Source organism: Malania oleifera, chromosome 1 (assembly GCF_029873635.1).
Source record: "Malania oleifera isolate guangnan ecotype guangnan chromosome 1, ASM2987363v1, whole genome shotgun sequence".
NCBI classification, from domain to species: Eukaryota; Viridiplantae; Streptophyta; class Magnoliopsida; order Santalales; family Ximeniaceae; genus Malania; species Malania oleifera.
The window spans coordinates 59,580,868-59,599,952 of NC_080417.1; the positions used below are offsets into that span (position 1 = coordinate 59,580,868).

At 36.6% G+C, this 19,085-nt stretch overlaps 1 protein-coding gene across 1 annotated transcript in view; it reads left to right on the plus strand.

Moving 5' to 3' along the window:
• Nucleotides 1-19,085, plus strand: part of LOC131150783 (DNA polymerase delta catalytic subunit) — a 136,719-nt gene that overhangs the window by 60,716 nt on the left and 56,918 nt on the right. Inside the window, exons 13-15 of the mRNA XM_058101742.1 lie at nt 856-975; nt 1,068-1,166; nt 13,560-13,667. Coding sequence (XP_057957725.1) covers nt 856-975; nt 1,068-1,166; nt 13,560-13,667 — 327 coding nt within the window. The remainder of the gene's footprint in view (nt 1-855; nt 976-1,067; nt 1,167-13,559; nt 13,668-19,085) is intronic.

Genomic DNA, 19,085 nt, shown 5'->3' on the forward strand with positions numbered 1-19,085 from the left:
TCTCTTCTCCATTTTCTCAACCTCGCCCCAAAATCTTTGTTCTCTAAAACCTTATCTGATCAATAAACCTTCTTAAATCTAACTTCAGAACAAGACGTCTCATTGCGTCTGCCCCTCTTTGGAGGCTTTTTGCACTAGGGACAAGGGGAAGGAGAGGAAGGCTCTGTGGCAGTGCACTGTTGTCATGTTATGACAATCATTTGGTGTCTTTGGTTGGAGAGAAATTGCAGAATTTTTGTTCTAAGGGTGTGGCTGCTTTTATTAACTTGCTTTGGAGCAGAATGTTGCTGCTTGTATTGCTGTGTATTCCGAAATATCGACATGTATCTCTTGAAATCTTACAGCAGGATTTGTTGGCTTTGCTTCATTGAGTTGTCCTGTAATTGTCTTCTTTATTCCATAGCTGTTCTCCTTTTGAAAAAGGAGGAATCTTGTTCTCCTTGTTTATATTTCCTTTTCTTTTTGTATTCTCTTTTTCTGTGTAATACAATTCTTTATCTATGAAAAGAAGGGAATTCTTGCATCTTCATGTTATCATTTTTGTGGATAAATTGCTTAAGAGATTGAATTACTCTTAACATGTCAAGAGATGAACAATTCTAATATTTATCTGAAACTCTTTTTTCGCTTGAGCTGCACTGGATCATACTGCCATTTATAAAATGAGACAGGGACCTATGCTTTATGGGAATTCTGATCATTTTCAGGCTCTCAGCTGTTTTGCTCAATATTTTCTATGACTTCTGGGGCTTATTTACATCAATAACCATTCAGTATTATTAGTAAATAAAAAATCTGACTGACTTGCAATATTCAAGTGCAGAATTCTTTGAACATCATTCTCTCTTTTTGCAGGATGCTTATCTCCCACAGCGGCTTTTAGACAAATTGATGTTTATTTACAATTATGTCGAGATGGCTAGAGTTACAGGTGTCCCCATCTCTTTCCTTCTTTCCAGAGGGCAAAGCATCAAGGTTAAAATTTGATGTATTTCTAATTTCATAAGCTGTCAATTGTTGTGCAAAGGTGTAGATTGCAGAGCTTGAACATCAGTCATTATTTTCAGGTACTTTCTCAACTTCTTAGAAAGGCAAAACAGAAGAACCTTGTTATTCCAAATGTTAAACAGGCAGGTTCAGAACAAGGAACATTTGAAGGTGCAACCGTAAGTTAATCATCATCATTATCTTAATATATAGGCCTTCTTATTATTAGAAAATGGGTCATGATGTGTCAGCAATTACTATTGAAATTGTTTTCCATTAATTTTCAGCAGTTATCACTAAAATTTCCTTTTTAATTTTTCTTTTTGAGTTAGATCTTATTCTTAACTTAATCTGATCATGTTTGTGAGAGTGAAGTATTTAATTGAAGTGTTATGAACTTATTAACATGATGACTATGCAAAATTCACAAGCTAAGTGCAACTTTTGATACTCTGAAGGAAAAGGAAGGTCAATCAAGTAGTGCTCATGAAGGAACTGACTAAAGTCTCTCACACAAGCTAATTTTACCTCCACTTTCTTGACTGGACACCTTAAAATCGCCTCTTGATATCCAAGGTGACACTTGCTCTTAGAAATCTTCATCCGTTAGTGAGAATTTAGGTTCAGTCCTTGTGATTAATCTTCGAGGGGTTTGCTCTGACTCGGACAAAGCTCCCCCTTTAAATTCAGATAAGAATCAGACCTATCATCAACTAGAAGTTTTGCTTTCCATTGTTTGGTAGTTGCTTCCTTCCACCATTTCATAATGAGGATGAGGATTGTGACTCTTAGTGTTAGTCACCAAATCCACCTCAGTCTCAACTTCCAAATTGTTTGATCCCCAACATCAAATCAAGAGCCTTTCTTTATCAAATAAGGTCTCAGACCTAAGAGCTTGAGTTTTTGGTAGTTCCCTAATTTAAGCTTTTATAGGTTTTAAAAATATCAACCCATTATCCTAACTGAAATCCCCATATGGATTGGTATTTGTGTAATAGGGCATCACCTTTGCTTTAATCTGCTGAACATGTGGCACGAATTATGCCCGTGTGGCAATGGGACTACACCAAGTCCCATCTTCATCCAAATACATGAAACACTCATGGATCCAATTTAGTAATCTCTCATGGCATGACATCCCTTGCCCCGACTAAGTTTGTCATTGAGGGACCATGACTTGAAGAGTAATGGTGTTGAACTCACCCCTCAATAGCATTGGGGCTAACCCCCACCCCCATGACATGACCCTTGTGCAAGTGTACTTGCCATTGAACACTCACAAGCTGAAGCTAGGAGAAGTGGCACCATACACTACTCGAGATAAACATACATTCAAAATCCCTCAATAGTCCAATCGGTATAAGATGACACCATAGAGGGTAAACCCCAAGGTCAAAACAGATCCATGTTTCAACCTCTAGGTCAGGACGCAGGAGTGTCCATGGGGCTCATGGTCCCACAGAGAACCTCGAGGAATCCCTAGAGGATGTCAAGAGCCAGCCCCAAGCACTCCTTGGGATGCTCATTTAGTGCCTCAAAAGGACATTGGGGTTGGTAGGACACTCACTTGATATTCTCCCTAAAGATCTTTGTATCACATTCTCATTTATGCATGAGTAACCATTCGCAGGTCTGAGAATCATACATCACTTGCATGAGAATGCTGCCACGATAATTGTTAAATTGTGGAAAAGAAAACTGAATAGTCCATTAACTAATGAAAAGGATTACATTCCCTTTAAATAGATGATAATTCTCATCTAATTACTAGGGATATTTACAACCTACTGAAAATAGAATATCCTATTTAAAATGGAAAGTAGTAAAATAGGAAAGACTATCTATAGAATCGGGTAACATGCTACCCAAATCCCCTAGGATCGTGGAACCAAAAATATCTAACAAATCAACTGATTTGTTATTTGTAAATCTCCTAAAGATCAGCCTCTAATAAAGGCTGACAAATATCTAATAATTCTACACTCCCCCTCAAGCTGGGCTGTAAATATTGATTAGGCCCAACTTGGAACTCAGATCATCAAAATTCTTTCTTGGCAGAGCCTTGGCATGGATATCGGCTATTTAGAGACATGTAGGCACATACAACATCTTGATTATTCCTTCCTCTATTTTTTCTTTTATGAAATGTAAATTAATCTCCTTTTGTTTTGTTCTATCATGATGCACTGGGTTCTCTGCAATGTTGATGGCTGACTGATTGTCACAAAACATCTTAATGGGTTCTTCACCTGAAATCTTTAATTCCTTTAGAAGCCTTCTTAGCCATATTCCTTCACAAATGTCGTGTTCCATTGCCCAGAATTCAGCTTCTGCTTCTTGACACAAATGATTGCTTCTTACTTCGCCATGTAACTAGGATTCCCCACACATATGTAGAGTACCCAAAAGTAGACCTTCGATCATGTATTGATCTTGCCCAATCTGCATCACTGAATACTTCAATATCTCTTCTTTGATTCTTCTAAAAAAATAATCCTTTACCTGGTGTTAGCTTCATATATCGTATGATTCTATAAACTGCCTCCATATGTTCTTCATTGGGATTCATGAATTGACTTGCCATACTAACATTGAAACCAATATCAGGTTGGGTGTGAGACAAATATATAAGTTTTCCAACTTGTCTTTGATATCTGCCTTTATCCACTGGTGCACTGTCTTCCTTGGCTCCTAGTTTGGTTGTTGTATCCATAGGAGTATCGGCTAGCTTGCATCCAAGCATCCCAGTCTCATTCAAAAGATCTAGAACATATTTCCTTTGGGAGACAAAGATTCCCTTGCTTGACCATGCCACTTCCATGCCTAAGGAAGTTTTTGAGATTCCCAAGGTCCTTGATTTCGAATTCTTTAGCTAGAAGACTTTTGAGACTACTCATTTCCTCCTCATAATCTCCCGTTAGAATGATGTCATCCACATATACAATGAGGATAGAAAATTTTCCTTCGAGAGAGTATTTAACAAATAGTGTATGATCTGATTGACATTGAGAATAGCCATACCTCCTGACTACATTTGTGAATCTCTCAAACGAGGCTCTTGGGGATTGCTTGAGCCCATATAAAGATCTTCTGAGTTAGCAGACTCTGTTGTGTGTAGCTTGTGTCTCGAATTCAGGAGGAATTTCCATGTAGACTTCTTCAGCTAGGTCCCCATTGAGGAAGGCATTCTTGACATCTAGTTGGTGAAGAGGCCATTCTAAATTTGCTGCCAAAGAAAAGAGGACCTGCATTGTATTTAACTTAGCCACAGGGGCAGATGTCTCTTCGTAGTCGATTCCATATGATTGAGTGAATCCTTTTGCTACCAACCGAGCTTTGAATCGGTTAACACTTCCATCTTCGTTGTATTTCACAGTAAATATCCATTTTCAACCTACTGGACGTTTTCTAGTTTGTAATTCTGTGATCTCCCATGTTCCATTCTTTTCTAGTGCATTGATTTTTTCCCAGACAGTAGACTTCCATTCAGGTGTACTGAGAGCATCTTGTATGTTATTAGGATCCTAGATTTTGTCGAGGTTGGCAACAGAAGATCTGAAATTCGATGACATACCTTGATATGACACAAAAGTGTATGTTGGGTGTTTTGTGCATGATCTCACACCTTTTCTCACAGCAATAGGACAATCACTATCGTCATTAGTTAACTCATTATGGGAAGTCTCGAGATTAGAATTACTTGGTGGATTTTCACTTGATCTAGTGCTTGGATCAGACTCTTGGATTTTCTCAATGGATGCTTCTTGTTCAATCTCTTTTTGGTTCCTTCTCCTCCATGAATAGGTAATCAATTCATCATTTTTTGTTGGTTGAATAGTGTCTAGATGCTGATGTTTCATGGGAGATTCTAAGAAGGGATGTGAAGGAGAAATGGAGTTAATAGTTGGAATAGATTCTGAAATTTGTGATAGGTGAGAAAGGCCAGAATCAGAAGAAGGGTGAGATAACTCTTCAATATCCTAAAGCTAGAATTCCTATGTAATCTCCCCCTGAATTTCAGATTTGGGGTAATATGGTTGTTGCTAAAAAAAGGTGACATCCATGGAGTGATAATATCTTTTAGTAGCTGGTGTACAGCATTTATAACCCTTTTGGTTTGGTGAGTACTTGAAAAAAATGCACTTAAGGGCTCTAGGATCAAGTTTACCCTAGTGTTGACTATGAACATGAACAAAAGCTGAGCACCTGAATACTTTGAAGGGCAATAGTGGAGATGAGTCGAGTATTGGGAAAGGACAAAAGTAGAGTTTGACAGGGAGTTTGGAATTTGAGAATGCGAGAGGGCATCCTGTTTATGAGTTAGGCTGCAGTGAGAATGGCTTCATCCCAAAAGTGTCGGTACATATGTAGATAACATGAGGGAGCAGGTAACATTTAGTAGGTGCCGGTTTTTTATTTTGGCAATTCCATTTTGCTGAGGAGTGTCGACACAGGAACTTTGGTGTATTATACCTTGACTGAGATAATCATCAAGAATGGATTTGAAATAAGCATTATTAGTTTTCTCAATCTGCATTTTCTCTTGGAATTGTGTTTGGATCATGGTGTTAAAATTTTTAAAATCTTGACCTACCTTTGACTTTTCTTTCATGAGGAATATTGAGGTAAGTCTAGTGTGATCATCTATAAACGATATAAACCAGCGAGATCCAGTAATATTCTTGATCCTAGATGGCCCCAATCACTATGAATCATTGAAAAGGGTTGGGATGCTTTGTAGGGTCAGTTGGGATAAGAGTTGCAAATATGTTTTGAAAATTGACACATCTCACCAATGTTTTAAAAGGCGAAAGCATAAGGCGAGGCGTAAGCCTTAAGGCGTTGGGGCATAAGCCTTTTGAGAATTTATTTTTTAAGATAAAAATTTGTTAAATAAATGATATATATTTAAAATAAAGTAAAAATTAAGAAAATCACAAATGTAATATAGAAAAGAAAAATTAGATGTACTTCGCAAAATAGTTGCTGGCCATTCAAAAATTGCTAACTTGAATACATGACATAAATCATGACAAGAGATAGCCATACCATTACAAAGTTCGAACTATTTTCATGATGCAGGAGACAACTCTCAATTATTTTGCAAAGATTGAGGTTCAAAAGTTTTAGAAATCAACTCATATTATGACATTTCATTTATACAAACATGTAGTTAAAATCTTCTAACCAATTCTAACTTAAGAATCACACACCCAAATGCGTAAGCCTCAACTAAAAAGGCACAAAAAGCGTGCTTTTTGTAAAAATGCGTAAGCCTCAGAATGTAATGTGTTAGCCTTTTTTGAAATTTGGTATTTTAGATTGAGCCTCAAGGCGAGCCTCAATTGAGCATTTTAAAACACTGCATCTCACACTAAAAATCATTTAGATTTTTATTATTGAATAATGGAGGAAAGAATTTCTCGAGATAGAAGAAATTTGGATGTCCTAACCTATAGTGCCACAACATAATTGCACTATAATTATTAAAACGAATGACAGAAAAATAACTTTGACTTATAGACACTAAACAGCTGGATGTGTGAGTTGTTATTTCAGTAGGATCATTAACCTCGAGAAGATAGAGCCCCGAACACATCTTAGCACTTCCAATCATCTTCCCTGAATCCCGGACCTGAAATTTACACATATTTGGTAAAAAATTGGTAACACAATAGAGATCCTGAGTGAGTTTACTAATAGATAGTAAATTGCAATCCGAATTTGGCACTAATAGAACTGAGTTGAGTGTTAGGTTCTCTGAAATTTTAACAGAACTTGTACCAGCCACCTTTGAGAGTGAACCATCTGCTATCTTGACTCTTTTAAGTTTTCATAACAGGGACTATAAGTAGAAAAAAATTTGTATCTCCGGTTATATTGTCCGATGGTCCTGAGTCTATAATCCATGGACCTAGCTTTTCCTTTTTAACATTAAGAGCACTTAAAAAATTACCTTTGTGTGCCAAAGAACTGGTACCAACCACAGTAGTAGGGGCTGCTGAAGATTGGCTGTAACATTTTCTGCAATAATTCTAGTTGCTCCTTGCTGAAGAGACTGGGTTCGGGTGGTGTTGGTTTTTCATCTACCGTGATGAAATTTCCCCGTATTTCTCTGTCTTTGGCAAAGTGGGAAGGTTTTCAATCTGTGGGTTTACCGTGGATTTTCTAGCAGGTGTCCTTGCTGTGACCAAGACGTCAACAATGGTCACGCCACGACCTCCCTTTCTTCGTTCTACTGTTATTGCTGTTATATATGCATTTCCTCGAACCGCAAGGGCTGAACTCTCTAGGTTTGTTGCAGAATCTTGAGGGCCCATCATTATCTTCTTTTGACTCTCCTCTTGGCAAACTTTTGAAAACGCTTCTTGAATGTTTGGAAGTGGTTTGGATCCTAGGATTCTCCCTTATACTATATCAAGATTTTTATTTAATCCAATCAGTAATTTGTATGTTCTTTTCTTTTCAACAATTTGTTTATACCTGATTCCATCATCGGGACAGCTCCAATAGGGCTTCTCGAATAAGTCCAGCTATTGCCAGTAGCGGTTGAGGGTGTTGAAGTATTGGGTCACTGTCAAATCTTCTTGGCGTAAGTCATGGAAAACTCTTTCCACCTGGAATAATTCAGATGTATTCTCATTGTTAGAATATGTGTCCTTGGTAGCTTCCCAAGTCTCCTTCATTGTCCTGTAGAGATGAAAGTTTTTCTCCAATGTCATTTGTCATGGAATTAATGAGCCAAGACATGGCCATGTTATGTTTTGATTTTCATGTTTTGAACTTCGCATCATCCTTGCTTGGTTGGGCTGCAACTCCTAAGAGATAATCATCCTTTCCCTTTCCGCATATAAACATCGTCACGGAATGGGACCATTGGAGATAGTTATTCCCATTAAGTTTGTGTCCTGTAATGGGCATGAGGCTGCTATCTGAACTGCTGCTGTTGCTCGAGACCATGGCTTCCTGATTGGTGGTGATGTCTAAGATTGAAGAGGTGGAGTCGCATCTCCCGGTGGCCATACCGTATTTGGTCATATGGGAATATTAGGGTTCAAAGGATGCTCTAATACCATGTTGAATTGTGGAAAAGAAAACTGAATATTACACTAACTTATGAAAAATATTACATTCCCTTTAAATAGATGATAATTCTCATCTAATTCCTAGGGATATTTACAACCTACTAAGAATAGAATATCCTATTTAAAATGGAAAGCAGTATAGTAGGAAAGACTATTTACAGAATTGGGTAACATGCTACCCAAATCCCCTTGGATCGTGAAACTAAAAATAGCTAACAAATCAACTGATTTGTTAGCTGTAAATCTCCTAAAGATCAGCTTCTAATAAAGGCTGACGGATATCTAATAATTCGACAATAATTGTTCGAATCAACCACGGCATCATATCACCACTCAAAATACCTCTTATAATGTCTCCATAATTGAATCCATTTCACCGTAGTTCTTCCCAAGACACATGTGACAGGATCACCAAGTCTACCGAGGCTGTCCATCCAACCGCCTTGCATGTGTCATTGCTGCAAGAGTGCAGGACTATGACATTTTCCGCCACTCCAGTTTATGAACGTCCTTGTTGATTAAATTTACATCAGTCTTATACTGAACCTTTGACAAACATACAGAAAAAGTTCCTGGAACAACAGGTCTCTCCAAATCAATCCCTTAACTACATAGTACATACAATATGATTATTTTTTCTGAAGTAGAGTTGAAACCAATCTCATTAGAAGATCCTCATGGCAGACATTCCCGAACACAGTCATTGTCAAAACGACAACTCCTATTAAATGTTATGACAATGAAGCTGTAACATCCAAGAACATTCATCTAATTCACTTGCCATCAACATTCCCTTATCCAACAAGTTGTGATGACATACTACACTCATCCAATACCTACCTACCTCATCGATCCTTGATATGGATCCTTATTACTTCCATATCTCTTAGTAAATCAAAACTCCCTCATGAGTCGAGTGGAAGACCAATTCTCTTGTCCATGGAAGATTCAGAATGTCCCACAAGATCCATCACTTGCATGGAGGTTTCTACCAACTTTCCATCCGCAAAACATGTAGTCTAAATCCCCTCTTCCCAAAGACTCCTGCAGAAGTTCCTTTGCTTTCTTTCTGCACTTTGCTATTTGGTAGATAGGGCTTCCACACCTAGCATAACAAGAAGGCTCATTTCGAGCATTCAAACATGAAGATAAAATTCACATCCCCACATTTCTCTGAGTATTACCCATTCTCTTCTGAATCACAATTCAAACATCAATCATCAAATCCATATATCCACCATCTTGATAGTGAAACAAATGACTTCCAAAATCTCTGCTCGACTTACATTCAAATCTTAAGGCTCATTGTTGAAAGTCAGCCTCAACGACATTCTTCACTACCAGTTCATACTTCAATATAATCCCCCATATTCTGGCCTCAAGCACAAGTACTTGCTACCGATTATCCTTCGGTTGTCATTTGACATATTGGACTTAAATTTCAATATTATGGAAAATTAAATGTCTCAATTTGCAGAATTTCGATGGAAATTTTGATTTAAAGAAATGACATAAATTTATAGTAATTGACGGAAGTTTATAATGAAACTTTGGAAAATATTATGATAGATGATTATGCATAATTTGGTATCAAAATAAATATGGGTAAAATGACAACAAAATAAATTTAAAGAAAGCATATTTGACAAGTTTTAAGCATCTAGAATTTATAAATTCAAATTGTTATAAAGTTTATGAGTTATTCATTTAATGATTTAAGCTTACAAAATCATCATTTTAAATAGGTATATTGGCAGTAATTATGATACATTAGTGTCAAATGGAGGTTCTAGGTGGTTTGGGATCATTTTCCTGTCCCTATCATTAAGACTTTGAAATGAAGTATATTGTTTACAATTATCATTCCATTTCATTTAATTTCATAAATAATGAGTATAGATGTACATATATGCTGTTCATACTTCTCCATTGTCATTTGATTCTTAGTCTCTGCCTACCGAGAAAAGTATCTCGCACCATGATGCCTTCTTGCATGTCCTATTTACTGTGCATGTTCATAGGATTGCCTTGCATTTTTTTTTTTTTTATGCATATTATTGACCTGTTTGTCCATGATCATAGGCATGTGGTTCCCCATTTCCATATTGTTGTGCCTATTTATATGCATATGAAAATGGTTCACCATATGATTGTTGTTAGAAACTATCTTGGGTAGACTGGAAAGCACTATACCTGCTGCATGCTTATTTCATATATTCCAAACTAAGGGAAAAGGTCACCTTTTTTATTTCATGCATCCCTTTTCCCTTTTTTCAGTTGTATTGACTTTCAACTACACACATTTGTCTTTGTAAAGAGTGATGTGCGACCTCATCCTCCAATGGTTCGTTCATGGGACTCCCTATCCCATATGGAAGCATGAAGACACCCCTTGAGGATATCAAGAGCCCGCCCCCAAGCACTCCTTGGGGTGTTAACTTAGTGGCCAAAAAGGATAGCAAGGGTGGTAGGATTTTCACCTGGTGTTCTTCCCTAAAGAATCATACATCACTTGCTCGATAATGCCACCAAGATAACTGTCCGATCCACCACAACATCATAATTCATAGCAACACACAAAGTATGTCCTATGGCATCTCTATAATTGAATCCATGTTTACCTTAGTTCCTCCCATGACGCATCCAACATGATCACCAAGCCCTACCAAGGCTGCCCATCCAAACACATCTGGATGCTAGAATGTGGGACCGTGACTCTTTGCACAGGAGGCCCAATGTTGTGTTCTGCGGCTTCTGCCCTACACTTTGACTGGGTCCAATTTTCATTGAAACACCCTGCATGAATGACACCCCCTGAGATTTTAGCTTATCATGTTTTTGAAATTTGAATGCAGTGGCTTTCGGATGTGTTCCACTAACATACTTCTTTCTGGACACACTTGCATAAGAGTGCGTATTTCATCACGCTTCCTTTTTTTACCTCCAGTTCTATTTGCAGGGACTGTTTTGCTCTCTTTCCTTTGTGAGCTTGGATCTTTCAGATTTCCTTGATTAAAGATCATTTGGGATTAAAAATCTTGTCCTGCTACCCTTTATTGCATTCTCCATGTGGAGTAGGCTTTGCACTAGATAAGGAGGCTTGGTCTCATGCTCTTCCCAACTTCTTTGACCCAGGCCCAAAGTTTTTTGAAGTAGCCTGCATGATGGGCACCTCATTTTGACCTGCAGTGCTTTTGGAATTTGCTTCCAGCTGTGTGCCACTAATAAGCTTCTTCCTCGCAACAACTGCATAAGAGCGTATATGTGCAGGTGCTTCCTCTTAAACCCCAGGATCCAGTTTGCAGTGACTGTTTCACTCTCTATCTTTTGACCGCCTTTGATGCTTCACTATGACGTTAAATTCTCCTGTTCACACATCCCCACAGTGAAGGCATTGGCTTGGGAAGGCAAAGTGTCCTATAGGATCTGCAATGCGGCCATCCACCTATTCATATCACTTGATTCTCTAGTCTCCTTTAGAAAAACTTAGGGCAGAGCTTTTCCTCTTTGCTGAATCTTTTAACACTTGTTTGCCTACTGCCTAGATCCTCCAAGCAACACAAGATCTTCCACCAACCCTTGCCTTTGAAACTTTAAAGGAAGATGATTGATCTTGTTCCTATGCTATTCACTTTTGTGAGCACCAGAATACAGCCATTGGAGTTGCTTTTGGTCATCAAAAAGTGCAATTTGTCATGCTTCCTTAATTTTCTGAACCATTGACCCTCCCCCTCTGCTAGCCTACACATGTTGCAAGCCTTCATCATTCTAACTCCTCAATGTTCTGGTAAATTGAAATTATCTTCATTCCATGCTCTGACTTCAATCAGGCCTTCCTTCTTGCTTGCAGCACAATCCTTTCAATTGCAATTTGAATCTCCTCATTTATCCATGCCATCTCCACTGAGGTTGAAAGTATTGACATTAATAAAATTGTTCAACCCCAGATTCATTTCCTTTTATCTTATTCATCCATTTTTACACATGTCAAAACGTTGTGACATATTCAAGGCAGGCACTAGGTCAGCAGTAACATATTTATCTAAAATTTAAACATAATGTTTTGGTACTTTATTTCCCGATGACTGCTCATATAAGATAGACCCCTTGACAATTGATCAATATTTTTGCTATGTGGAAAGACTCACCAGGAATAATGATCTTACTAGATTAAAAGTCCAGTGGGAGTTTTTTGGCTTGCATTTATGACTTTTTTTGTTTGTTTTGGAAAATAGTGACAAAAAATAATTTTGTTTTATTAATCTCTTGTTTTTCCATCATCCTTTTCTTTTTTGGGCACTTTTACCTTTTTTGGGGGCCTAATCTATATTTGAAACTCTAAAAAATTTTGTATCCCACATTATAGAGATGGCAGCCATTTAATCTTGTGAATGATTGCAGGTTGGATGCATATTAGAGCATCATGCATACCAATTTCTTACTTGTAGATGTCCAGTTTGTTTGTGCATATTGTTAAGGTTAAATGTTTTATGTTTTTTTTTTTTTTTTGGGGGGATTTTATTACTTCATAAATATTGAATAAGAGTTTTGGCCCGGGGGGAGGGGGGGGCTTTGATTCCAATTTTAAATTTCCAATTTATTTAAGGTAAAGAGTTTTGAATTTGATTCAATCTATATATACTTACATGCATTTAATGCATGTGTATAAATGGATGTTAAATAAAATATATTATTTGCAGTGAATAGCTTCTAACTGTGTGAAATGAAAGTTTGGCCCTATAAGTGGATACTTGTGTGATATATTTTGCTTGCATTATAGGGTATCAGTTTTTTAACTCTTTCTGTTTAGAATTGTTCATAATTTTTTTCCCAGCACAAGTGAGAATGCTAGCTTTTATGTATTAGCAACAAAATCTTTTGCATAAATCTTGTCAGCAGAGCACTGTGACCCAGTACTCTTTTCTGATTGTGCTTGTTGATTCTGTAATGATATAATTTCTTGCGCTCCCTCTCTCGCACAAAATACACACACAAAATCAAAATTTTTATCTTGTTTTTTTTCTTCTTTTTTCTTTTTTGTGCGCAAGTAGAAGTTCTGGCTTTTATGAATTAACAACAAAAACATTTGCATAAAATGTCAGTTCTCATAAGAACTGGGACCCAGTACTTTTCTGATTCTGCTTTGGCGCTTCTGCATCAATCTCTCTATCTCTCTCTCTCCCAATCAATCAAAATTTGTGGGTTTTTTTTTTTTTTTCTTTTTGGTCTTTTGCACCAGTAAAAGTACTGAATTTTATGAATTAACAACGAAAACAGTTGCATAAAATGACAGTTCTTGTAAGAACTGTGACCCAGCACTTTTCTGACTGTGCTTAGGTGATCCTGTATAGATCTCTCTCTCTCTCTCTCTCTCTCTCTCTCTCTCTCTCTCTCTCTCTCTCAGGAAACCGAATTGAGATATCTCCTAATAAATACTATAATATTCAAAATTTATATAACTTGACATTTTGATTGTGCACTGTGCAGGTTCTGGAAGCCAAGGCTGGGTTCTATGAGAAACCAATTGCAACATTAGATTTTGCATCTTTATATCCATCAATCATGATGGCATATAATTTATGCTACTGTACTCTGGTGAAACCTTCTTTCCTTAGACAATGGTTTTGTATTTTTTATATGCCTTTTTAGAGTTATATCTTTTTTAAATGAAGAAACAATGTCTATCATTTCTAGAAAAAGCGACAATTTCTATCATTATGCATGAATTATTTTATAAGGAGCTTTAAGGTTATATATATATATGTATGTATGTATATATATATATATATATATATTGAGAATGAGTTAAAACTTGCACAGTTCATCATTTTATTTGTTGTCTGCAATATTAAATCTGTTTTTGCTTGCCATGATTCTATTATTTAGTTGTTGATGTTATGCATGGTGATTCCACTCTATTCTTCCTCTTCCTCCTTTCTTCTTCCTCCTCGTCTCTGTTTTGCTCTGCCATTCTCTGGTCTGTCTTTCTCCATCTTGGCTTCTTTTACTCTCTATTCTGCCTCTGACCTCTTCTGTTCTCAGTGCTGTCCTGCGGCACCTTCCTTCTTTCTTCTCTTCTCTAATTCTCTCACCAGAATTCTATCAAGCTCTATTTCTGATTTCAGTTGCTGTCCTATATCACAGATGATGGAGATAGAAGAGAAGTTGCCAGAAAAATGCAAGAACCTTCAATCCAGCAAGCCTTGTAATGATGACAGAGGCAAATCACAGTTGATGACAGCTGCACAGTAGACGATAGAGGCAAATCAGAGAGAATTTTGAGCCAGACTTGATTCTTGCAGGGATTGTTCTTAGCCAAGAAACTGAATCTTTGGAGTCTTCTTTCCTCCACCTTCAGATATATATAAGAGACAAGAAAATTGCAGGGATCATTCCTAGCCAAGAAATTGAATCTTTGGAATCTGGTTATGCCTCTCCAGATCTTCCGAAGACCTCACTCTCTCCTGACATTTCTCCGGCCCTAGTGTCCATATCCGGGCATCCATGTAAGGATCCGGTTGCATTCTTGGAGCTTGAGTGCTTTCTTTGGTTTTTAGTTGCAGAGATTGTTGGCCAAGGATCTATATATTTGTTCGATTAAATCCTCCTAAAATTGCTCAGGCATTGTCTATGATTACAATTTCTTAATCGTTTTGAGCCCATGTCTCAATTTCCTCTGACTGTAGCCATTTCCTCTGTTCATCTTCTTTGCAAGTTTGATTTCTTGAGCTTCTGAAAATCCACAAGATTGTGTATTTTCACTCAAGATCATGCTGGAAAAAGAACCTTCAGTACCAGCAGGCTCCTCATTCTAGATCACGCTCTTCGCAGATCTTTTTTCAGTGACATTTGGGATAAAATGAACATCAAGAATTCCCAGGTCAGTCATCAATTAAGCAGTCCATTAATCTTTCATTTACGGCAGCTCTAACCATGACAACACAAGGTGGCGTGAGTTGCATGAGAGGTTACATCAACATTGTTGACTAATCAACTCCATCACAAATCTTGAATTTGAATTGAAGAATTCTTGCAATCCCTTGTTTCTTTCTATTTTCTTCAATTGATTTTCATTAATCAGTGATAAATTTTTAACATCAAAGGATACTTACTACGGTATTTTCAGTTAGCTGTTATTGCCCTTTCTATTAGGCACCCAACTTTGCCTAGAATGCAACCTTGCTGTTTTAGCCATCAGATCAAATTTTCCAACACCAAGGGGTATTTACTGTAGTATTTTCAGTAAGTTGTCATTGCTTTTTAATTTCAGCCACTGCATCAATTTTCTTGCGTCAAAGGGTATTTTTTCAGGCAGTTGTCTTTACTTTTTTAGTTTTAGCCACTGGTGAGATCTTCTCCTTTCTTGTTATTTCTTTTCTTATTACTTTTATTGACAATTTTTTCAATTGGATCCACACCCAAAATTGTATGCTTTAAAATTTTTTAATGCATTGTATTGTGTGTGTGGTTTCTACTAGTTATAAGGTGTGAGTTGGAAAATTGTCTATTTGAAATAACTTTGCTGGAAAAAAAAAAAAAAACGCGAATGTGTGCTACACTTGTGTAATACAAATTCTTTGTATACACAATCAGTCCCTAGCCCAGATAAAGGAGCAGGGTTGTGTAAGGTAGCTGACAGCCAACGTAAAAATTTGCCAGATCGTATTATCATGAATAAACCAAATTCAACTATCTCAAAGGAATAGACCGGGTCAGTATAAAAGGGAGAGTGTTAATAAGTTAGTATAAGAAACTAAGATAAGATTAGCAACTTGGAATATAGGGACTCTTACAGGAAAAGGTATGGAAATAGTGCAAATAAAGCTTAGAAGGAAAATTAACTTAATTTGCCTTAAAGAGACGAAATGAGTAGGAAAGAAAGCTAGAGAAATTGAAAAATCAGGATTTAAACTTTCATACATTGGTAAAGAGGAACATAAAAACGAGGTGGGTATTATCGTAGATAGAGACCTAAAAGATAATATAGAAGAAGTTAAAAGAATAGGGGATAAGATCATTAAAATCAGGATACTTTAAGGCCTGGAGATAGTGAACGTCATTAGTGCGTATGCTCCCCAAATAGGCTTAGAAGAAAATCTGAAGAGACAATTTTGGGAAGCTATGGATACTATTTTATAAGAGATACCAATGTCTGAAAATACATTCATAGGAGCTGATTTGAATGGTCACATTGGCAAGGATAATATAGGATATGAGAGGATACATGGAGGCCATGGATATGGAGATAAAAATGAGGCTGGTGATACAATCTTAAATTTTGCCATGTCTTACGATTTGGTTATATTGAATACTTTCTTTATAAAAAGAGAAGAACATTTAATAACTTTCAAGAGTGGGTACAATAAAAGCCAAATAAATTTCTTCTTAACTAAGAATAGGGATTGTCTATCTTGTAAGGATTGTAAAGTTATTCTAAGTGAAAGTTTGGCTACACAACATAGTCTTAGTATTAGGTATACGTATAAAAAAATGAAAGAGAATGAGTAGCATAAATCAACACAAGAGTACTAGATGGTAGAGCTTGAAGGGAGATAATATAGTAAAATTCAAAGATAAAAAGAGCAAAGAGTGTGATTGAACAGTAGGGGATAAGGTTGATGCAAATACTGTGTGGAATAAAATGACAAATTCTATCTTAAGGGTAGCAAAAGAAGTGTTAGGTGAGTCCAAAGGAAGATACTTGGGTGGTAAAGAAAGTTGGTGGTGGGATCAAGGTCCAAAAGGCATTAAGACAAAAACAAATTGGTATAAAATATTGCAAATTGTTGAAATAAAGAAAATCTTGAAAAATATAAAGAGGTGAGAAAAAATGCAAAAAAGAATATTAGTAAAGACATTTATAAACTTGCTAGAGTTAGAGAAAGAAAATGCAAAGATTTTAGTGATGTAAAATGCAGTGTTTTAAAAGGTGTTCTTGAGGCGCGCCTTGAGGCATTTTCAGCATAAAAGCCCTAAGGCGTAACAGGAAAGGCGTAAAGCCTAAAATGCGTATGCCTCAGGGGAAAAGACGTATGCCTTAGTAAGAAAAATGCGCATTTCACGCCTCAGCTGGGAAGGCGTACGCATTTCTAGAGTGTCAAAACCCCTTGACGAGGCTTCTTTCCTCCCTCTTGAAGAAACTTCTGTAGCTCTCCCACAATTCCTCCAGCTCCTTCTCCCTCTTCAACGAGCCAACGAAGCTTCCATAGCTTTCCTCCAGCTCCTTCTCCTTCTTCGACGACTTGACGAAGCTTCCGTAGCTTTCCTCTAGCTCCTTCTCCCTCTCTAAAGTTTCCTCCAAGCTTCTCGTCTCTCTTCAACGAGTCGTGGATCCCTTCCAATTTGATCTACCTCTGAACTTTTTTCATTTAGTTTTATATTCTTAGAAATTAGTGGATGATGCATTAATTTGGCTTTTTCTCTTCTTTTGGTAATATGGCAAATGCTTATTTTTGAACATGAATTATTTGTGTTTGTTATCTAAAATTGGCTTATATGATATTTAAAAAGTATGTTTTTATTTTTTTCTCCATTATTCTAAATTTTTTCTTATTTTTTTACTATATATAAATTGATTTTATTTATTAATTATTTTAAAAAATATAGCCCCAAAATGCTTACGCCTCAACGCCTTGAGGCTTACGCCTCACCTCAAGGAGGGTAAAACGCCTCTCCTTATGCCTTCGCCTTTTAAAACATTGGTAAAATGTATAAAGAACGAAAATGATAATGTCTTAGATTCACAAAATTAGAGTCCTTGAAGTTAAGATGATGTTTTAAAAAGATGAAAAGTGGAAATCTATAGTACCACATAAAATACCAATTGTAGTTTGGAAATATTTAGGGGATAAATGAATTATTTGGTTGACTAATCTATTTAATAATATTATAAAAACCAAGAAAATTCCAAAAGAATGGAGGAAAAGTACGTTAGTGCCTTTGCTTAAAAACAAAGGCGATATTAAAAACTGTAATAACTATCGTGGAATTAAGATTATGAGTCATATGATGAAATTATGGAAAAGGCTAATTGAACATAGAATAAGATTAGATACATTTTTGAAAATCAATTTGGTTTTATGCATGGGTGATCAACAATAGAAGCTATTTTTCTTTTAAGAAATTGGAAAAGTTAAAAGAAAGACTTGCATATAGTTTTTATTTACCTAGAGAAAGCTTATGAGAGAGTACCTAGGCAAGTGCGTTGGTGGATGTTAGAAAAGAAGGGAGTTTGCAGAAGATATAGAGGTCATTAAGGATATGTATATAATTGAGTAGTGACTAGCGTGAAGACTGTAGGAGGAGATTCTAGAGAATTTCCAATCACAATAGATGTACATCAAGGTTCTACTTTGGGTCCTTATTTTTTTACTTTAGACGCCTTGAACCTGCTAAGTGGGGCCCGGGTGCCACGTGTTTCAATCATCTGTATCTGATACCATAATTAACATGCACGTAGCGGAATATAAATAAATAACCTCAAATAAATACCAGAGTTTTATATAACAACCCAAAAACGAACACTACAACATCTAGATATTCGTATCCACAACCAGCATTTAAAACATAACTCAGTACAAATATATCTGTATAAATACCAGTATCTCACAATACCCCAAAAAGAAACCACCAAAAACAATCTCGGCCTAGGGCTTCAAACCCGATCTCCAGAAGAACCTGAAAAGTTGTTAATCCACTAGGTGAGACACTTCTCAGTAAGGGTGGAATAAATTATAATAGTGTGTGACAAATGAGTTTTAATATTTATATATCAAAATAAACTGCTTCTCATATAATATCAATAACAACTGAGAAAACGTATCATTAATAACATCACTGACATTTGATATCATATACACATCCAATACGCACAAGTATATAATTTTTATGTAGGCGAAAGTCGCCGAGGATAGGGAAGATTACCCGCCCATACAAGTAGCTTTCCTCTGCTCTGGTACTAAAAACTACCTATCAGAGTACTCATCTTACTCAGTAAGCCCTTGGGTGAAGAAT